At 35.0% G+C, this 8,348-nt stretch overlaps 1 protein-coding gene across 1 annotated transcript in view; it reads left to right on the top strand.

Moving 5' to 3' along the window:
* The first annotated feature begins 8,021 nt into the window (after window positions 1-8,021).
* The window catches only part of LOC134586308 (G-protein coupled receptor family C group 6 member A-like), a 41,831-nt gene continuing 41,504 nt past the window's right edge, over window positions 8,022-8,348 (top strand). Inside the window, exon 1 of the mRNA XM_063441788.1 lies at window positions 8,022-8,212. Coding sequence (XP_063297858.1) covers window positions 8,022-8,212 — 191 coding nt within the window. The remainder of the gene's footprint in view (window positions 8,213-8,348) is intronic.

Genomic DNA, 8,348 nt, shown 5'->3' with positions numbered 1-8,348 from the left:
AAGTAAAAATAAAAAAGCAAGTACTAACAGCTTATTAGCAAAGACTACATACAGAGAAAATATGACTACAAAAAAGGAAACAAGAGAGTTGAAATTAAGTACAAAAAAAGAGAAAAAGCAGAACTAGAACAAAAGCAAAAATTAACCTCTTTGTTCTCCCCACAAAACTCCAAAAAGATAAATAATGATGAAGAGTTCCAGGATGACTTAGTAATTTCAGTAGGAGGAAAGGCAGAAATATTGAGAAGAACCTCCTTAAGTACCTCAATATTGGAGTCCCAATATATTTCTCAGGCTCAGTTACAAATCTGTCTAGATAATCATATTGAGCAAATAAAAAAAATTGATTTTAAGGAAGAACTAATAAAAATGGGCTCAAAGATTCATAGTCAGGGGGAAAAAATTGAAGGGTTACATGTTGATCTTCAACAAGCTAACGCACAAATTGCAGGGCTACAGAAGAAGATAAGTGAAATAGAGGACAAAATTACTGATAATGAAGACCATAGCACCAGAAAGAATTTAAGGATAAGAGGGGTTACAGAGAAAATTGAAAATCAGCAGCTTAATAAATTCCTCCTGGAGCTATTTAAAGATTGAGGAAGCAAATGATAACTCATAGAGAGAGCACATAGAGTTTCCAAACCAAGAGGTATTCCTGAGGAGCTACCTAGAGATATAATCGTATGCTTTTCCTCTTTTTATATAAACCAAAAAAAGTTCCCTGGTGGGCCTCTCTGAATCCTTTGCGTCCTCATCCAGCGTTGGTGCAAGCCTGCGTTAAGCAGGGATACCTCAGGAGGAGGTTGGGTAAGCATTTTTGATAAGGCCTTTTCCACCGAATTGGGAGTGCTGAAAGCCTCACATAATGCAGGGTATACCCTGTGTGATGCCAGTGGGGTGGTACAAGCGGGCGGTATAGATCCGCCTGTGTGACTATGGAACTGGCAGTGTTTTAGCCACCTTCACTAAAGCTCACCCGGATAGTGCTACAGGGTCCGCCCCTGGACATGTATTGCAGGCATAAAAGGGTTAGGCACACAATTATCAGAATATCTGTTTAGATGTTGATAATAGATAGCACAACAGTGAAAATATAAAGTCCTTACTTGTTGTGAGGGTACACAGTGGGGCAGTACAATGTCTGTGAATCCGGCAGTTTGACAGAGTTAGCCAACCGTCTGAAATTGAAACAAAGATGGCCGTCGTGAGTATTGCGGCCCACGAAAAAAAAATGGCCACCGCGCACGGGGACCCGGCGGGAACAACTCCCGCAGTCCGTGTGAGCAGCAGGTGTAATACCTGTACCGAACCGCAGGAGGAGCGAAACCAGCGCCCTACTCTCCCGCAGGAAAGTTTTTTCCAGAGGCCAGGCTGCCCGCCTGGACAGACAGGGATAGTGAGAGCCAGAAGGGGAATGTTACCGGACAGGGGATAAACGGGCAAACCAGTTTATACAATAGTGAAAAGATAATGGTAGTAATAGCAAAACAAATTCAAATCACAAGGCAGAATGTGAGAGAATCAATTCTCTGACCTGTACTCTAGCTGGAGCAGCAAATAAAAAGGAAGAGGCAGGCACCACAGAGACATATGTAGAAATGTTTCTTGATTCTAATTGGTTAAAACTTTTGATTGATCTGTGCTACTGGAGTTGTTAAGTAAAGAAAGATTATGCAAATAAGAAGCCTCCTGTCATGTGGTAAAATATGTAATTAGAGGACAAATAATTAAACTAGATGCATATCAGAGAAAAAAGAATTATAAATCGTTACCGAACTTGTATATCCAATTGGAAAAATTGAAAAGGGAATTCAATACAAACGTATCTGATTTGGTTATAATCAAAATAGATCAGTTTAAAGAGGAGATTAGAAAACAGCTATTAGAGAAAGCAAATAAAACATTATTACGAATGAAACAAAAATGGTACTATATGGGTAATAGACCTAATAGATTGCTGACTAATAAAGTTAAGAAACAGAATTTAAATCTAGAATTTTTTAAATAGTAGATAATAATGAAGTCCATAACTCCCCAGAGAAAATTGGAGCTGCATTTTAGAATTATTACAACAGTTTATATAATATTCCCCAGCAAGAACAAAATAGACAGAGAATTAAAGAGTATTTAACTACAACTAAGTTACCGACAATAACACAGGAGCAAAGAGAAATCTTAGATGCTTCCTTTCAAATAATAGACGTCAAAAAGGCTATAAAGAAATTACAAATAAATAAAGCCACAGGACTGAAAGGAATGTCTAATATATTATATAAGAAACTATCTGAAATATTGTCCCCTCATATGACAAACCTTTTTAATGAAATAAAACAAATTAAAAGATTTCCAGAAGATATGCTTCAAGCATCCATCCTGCCTATTCCGAAGCAAGATAAGGATCCCACAGGGGTAGCAAGCTACAGACCAATATCATTAATACATTCAGACACCAAGATATACTCAGCTATATAGGCTGAGATAATTAACACAACTCTGCCCTTGATAATTGGAACGGATCAAACAGGATTTGTACGATCCCATCATGCAAACAGTAATATAATGAAGATACTTCATCGAATTGATTTTACAAAACAAAAACAACAACCGATGTTAATGTTGTCTATTGATGCAGAAAAGGCTTTTGACTGGGTCAATTGGCTGTTTCTCGAAGAAACCATGAGAGCATTTAATCTGGGGGATGGCTTAATTGACTCTGTCATGGCCTAGTATGCATCTCCATCTGCTAGAGTAATAGGTCAAGGCTTCTGCTCGAATTGGCTGAATATTAAGAACGGCACAAGACAAGGATGTCCGTTAGCTCCAATACTTTATATTATGCCTCTGGAACTACTTGCTAATATTATACGTAACAATAAAAACATTAAGGGTATAAAAATAGGCACAACAGAGTGCAAACTAATCATGTATGCAGACGATGTGTTGGTGACTCTTAGTTCCCCAGAAATATAATTATCTTATTTGTTTGAAGAGATAGATATATATAGTTCTCTGTCTAATTATAAAGTAAATAAAAACAAATCTGAAATTATGTAAATAGCAATAGAAGAAGAAACTATACATAAAATCCAAAGACAATATGGGCTTTTGGTGAATAAAACAGGGATTACTTACTTGGGGATCATCTTAACAGACAATGTTGAAAACATTTGGGAAAACTAATTATCTGGCTTTAATTAAGGAATATGAAAAGAATTTGGCAGATTGGAAACATCTTTTTGTTTCATGGATGGGCAGGATGGATATAATAAAAGCTTACGCATTCCCCAAGTGGTTATATCGCTTACGTATGATTCTCCTTAAAATCCCCATAAAATATTGCGATTATTTTCAAAAAATTACAGAAAAGTTTATATGGCAGGGGAAAAAAACCTAGGATCTGTAGACACATATTATATACTGTGATAGAATTTTTCTTGATTCCAAGTCTCAAGCTTATAGGTGTCATATAATGATATCCTATATTAAAACTGGCTAACTTGGACTCTGGAAATGCTTGATGCTTAAAATGACACTTAAGACCATATATGTCTAGTTCCGGGCGCAGATAGCCCCTACCAGAGATGTATCTTCTCTAATCATTCTGTTCTTTCTCTTTCTCTGAACTTATTTGTTATATGTACATGACATTCATCCCTATGTCTTATCTGTACTCCTTGTACCCTTTGACTCCCTTCCTACTACTGTCCTATGAGTATTTGCACGTAAGCACTTTTTAATGTATAAAAACCCAGCTGCCGAATAAACGACAGAGGCTTATTTTGAATACCAACAGGTGTCTGGTGTCTAATTCGCGCTCCTGCAAGTGCGCTTGTAACAATAATTAGAATCTGAGTTACTAAAAAATCAAGAATTTAGAAATTATTCTATGGGCTCATCATAATGAGATTAAAAAAATATCTAGATACAATACTTCAAGTATTCTTGATAGTATTATTAATGGGTGCATGTTGTTTAAGAAAAAAACTTATAATAAAAGATAAAGTTATTAAAAATACCTATCTTGTAAGTCTAGAAAATAATATTCAAAATATAGCGGTAAAAACTCCACATGATAAATATAAAATCAAAATCAGAGATTTATTAATAGGGGACAAACTCAAGACTATTAACACATTATGTCAAGAATTGGATCTTTCGAATCCTCAGTACTTTTCTTGGATAAGAATTAATAACTATATTAGAGTGCACTTATATAGAGTGGATGAAAATGGAGTACATGATCAAAATGTTTTATAATAAACCTCAACCAGGTATAATTAAGATGATTCATAGATTAATGCTTACCCTAGAACAAGGGGCTATATCAAGGGCATTATTAGCATGGCAAAGTGAACTGCAAGCAACCTTCGATAGTAAAGAATGGGTAAACGGTCTTATGTCTATTTGGAAAGTCACACATTGTTTAACATTACAAGAAACACATTTAAAACTGAATTATAGATGGTATTTAGTACCTACCATATTAGCAAAATTTAAGAGCACAGAGAATATATTATGCTGGAGTTGTGGGGATCAAAATGGTAGCTATTTGCATATTTGGTGGGATTGTAGTCAGATCATTGATGTCTGGAAAACTATTTTTGTTGTTATTTCTGAGATATTAAAAATAAAGATAGCTCCAACTACAAAGAGGGCATTGCTACATATGGATTTGGAAGAACTTGAATTTAAGGATATTTATATGATTATACAAATCTTTTTAGCTATGAAAATTTCTATTGCCCGAAATTGGAAATCAAAAGACAAAATGTGCTGGAATATGGTTAGAAATCAGGTAAAGTCTCAAGGAGATTTGGAAAGGGGATTTTATCTGAATTATCAAACATTAGATAAATATAAGACCCTATGGAGTCCTTGGCTAAATAAGTATCAACACACTTAAGAGGGTAATGAAGAGCAAGAGAAAAAATAAGAAAGGAAAGAGAAAGGGGGATAAAGGGATAGAGAAAGGAGAAAGGAAGAAGGCAGAGAAAATGGAATTGACAAAAAGAAAAAAAGAGTAATGGTAGCTCTTATTCATCACCGTATGGAGCAAGACATAGGTAATAGAACAAGCAATAAAATGTAGTTAGGGATCAAAATTTGTTCTTTTTTATTTATTTTTTTTGTGTCTGGTGTGTATGAGTGAGTGAGTGATAATTTTTTGTTTGAGGTAGAAATAGAACACTGAAATAATGAAGTGAAGTAAAGGTAGAATAGATTAAAATATGGATATTAACAAATGATGAACATGGTTTGAAATTACAATCTAATATCGAATAGTGATATTCATACCTAGCTCTGATGTTTTAAAAAAAGGGGAAAAAAAGACTATTCAGCAAAAATAGACCCTTTAATATCCTAATTAACATATACTTACTGTCCTGCCAACTAAAAAGATCAAATTTGTTGCTGCTTAAAGCAATCTTTTAAACTCAATCTACTATCCCTTAGAATTTATAAGAGGATTGCAATTTAATTGATTTACTGACACTGGAGGAGTTAATATTTAAGCATCCTCCTCCGTGCTCTATTACATACACGCCACTCATAGAAAGCCGTCTGCCCCCTGTGGTTGCTATTTGCGGATGTCGTTGATGTCTCGGAAAGGGGCATGCCTTGGCAGCTACAAAAGGCAGCACGATCAGTTTTAATCCAACTCTTGAAAAAGGCACATGTCAGTGCCGAAACGCGCGTTGGGTTAGACTCCACACTTGTGGGTTTCTGTTCTTAGTCTAGGGCCACTTCTGGATGCCTCCTTAGCTTTGACTTAATTTCGTAGGACTGTGGGAGTATCTTTACTACTGGGTAGCTGTTTTTGTTGTAGCCAGACCAAGAGTTAGCTATCATATGTATACCCAGACAGCTGACTTGAAGCAAATATTAGGTAGCTAAACAAGAGTTAACCCTTTGTAATAGTCTCGACTAGACTAGCAATGGCTACTAGCAGCAACTAACAGACTATCAGGCTGTATGGTAATTTCATTTCTCCACAGAATTAACAGACCCCTAGTGGTTCTGCCCCTTGATTAGGCAGTACATCTGTGGGTTATTTCTAGCCAGTCTAGCAAACTTTTTTGCAGTATCAATGCATCAGTTGAACTAAATTTTACTCTCATCTGTTTACCATTGCTCTTGTCAAACTACTAACTATATTAATTATAGCAGGATATACTTCTTAGAGCACTCTAAACAGACACAAATGTTGGCATCTCACCTTAACTGTTCAAAATTGTGGCTTCCATATCAAAGTGCCATGTTTCACACAGCACTTTGCCTTTTTCTAATGCCACTGAGCGGACTACACTGAGGTTCTGCAAATAAATATATAATACTACATAATCGTACTTTGACTAACTGGGATATATTAATGTTTTTTTTCCCTGCTTTATCTCTCCATCGTTAGCTTCCCGATCAGAATTATCAGTATGGGTTTTGCTGCTTTGGGTTCCCCCAGATATCTCCTATACCTCACTATAAGAGACTGTACCTACCCTCCTAATTTCAAGGGATTTTTTTTTAGCCTTACTATTAATCCAGAAATATACATATATTATCTTATTTGAAATTTACCTGCTGACCACTTATCATAACATATATTCATTCTCTTTATACTTTACCCTTTGATAGTATCCTATTATTCCAAACTGTAGACCTATTTGGAGACCCCTGCATTGCAACTTTTTGCAGCATTGTATTTGGTGAACCAATATTTATGTCTACATCCTAAGTGAGGATTAATTTTGGATACTAAAACAAGGCTCCAATAGTTGGTCCTATTTTAAACACTTGTTAGCACTTTTTGTTTAAACTGTTACTTTTGTATTTTTGTCTCTTATCTATCCAGTTATGGATCTAATAAAATCCATAGTTTTTTGTTTTTATACTTTAAGGCACTAAGCCTAGTATTGGATTAGTAGCTTCCATCAGGGTGATAAGATTAGTACTGGTCTTGTTCTTTGTAAAGTCCGCTCTAATCTTCCATATTATTCCTGTCTTGGGTTATGCCCTAATTACCCTACAACCATTAAAGATTTACTCTCGCTGTATTTGTATTCTCTCTATCATTTAACGTGATTTCTATTATTTTCCCCACTACTGAAGTAAGGCTTACTGGCCTATAGTTGCCCAAACTCCTCCCTACTACCTATGGGATAATGCTTGCAGTGCAAAAATATGTGCTTGACAACCTTTCTAAAAACCTTTAAAGTTTTAATTTAATTAAGACTAGGAATTCAACATTAAAAATAAGAGTAGCAATCTCAATGCAAACTGTGGAACATAACACGTGTTAGAGAAAAAAGCGAAAACAAAGAAAATTCTTTGCAACTATTTTTTTTTTCCAATCATGTATTTAATATTAAGCAAAAATGTAAAATGCACTCTTGCAGGGTTAGTGCTTGAAAAATTTCAACATATTCTTCCTAATAAAATTAATTTAAAAAAAAATAGAAATTACTGTGATATTCTATACCAGTGTTTCCCAACCCAGTCCTCAAGGCACACCTACCAGTCCAGGATTTAAGGATTACCCAGTTTTGTCTAAGGTGTTTTTAGAAAAAAAAGAAAAAACACCTTAGACAAAACTGGGTAATCCTTAAATCCTGGACTGGTAGGTGTGCCTTGAGGACTGGGTTGGGAAACACTGTTCTATACAATAAAGTGATAAGCAGCATTTATTATTCTCTTTTAAACATACTGATCGGAGAATATCTTCATGTTTTAACCTGACATTCGTAGGAATATGTAAATATGTAAAAAAAAAAACATAGATCTTGTTCTACAGGAAGTATGCATAATGATAAATATACACAATACATAATACAGTTCATTGCCTTCTTTTGGATCAACAGCAACAACATATGTGAGGAAGGCTGAACTTGATGGACGCAAGTCTCTTTTCAGCTATGTAACTATGCAATTGTTATGATAATAATTAGATTACTTCACTATATCTAAGAGGTCTTTCTTCATAGTAGTGCACAGAAAAGGCTGTGCCCTGCATATCTAAAATAGACATGCTTCACAATGTCTTATTTTATGCTCTTTGTGCATATATTAATTTGACATGCATTCAGTCATATGTCATTGAAGAAGATGCTGTAGCTTATATGGATGGAGATGTCATGATAGGAGGCATCTTTCCAATTCACAATGAGGTTTCCAATTTATTAAACCGCACTAATGCTGATGACTATATTTGTACTGGGTAAGTACTTTTACATCTTTAATAACCATATTGTTCCATTTTATAGTTGCATTGATACAAGTAATAATGAATATATATAAAGAAAAATGTTTTAATCATTATATAAAAGGTGACCTTTCTAGGTAAATTAATACTA

This window comes from Pelobates fuscus, chromosome 2, assembly GCF_036172605.1.
Source record: "Pelobates fuscus isolate aPelFus1 chromosome 2, aPelFus1.pri, whole genome shotgun sequence".
In the NCBI taxonomy this organism is placed as follows: domain Eukaryota; kingdom Metazoa; phylum Chordata; class Amphibia; order Anura; family Pelobatidae; genus Pelobates; species Pelobates fuscus.
This window is presented reverse-complemented; position numbering and strand designations above follow the sequence as displayed.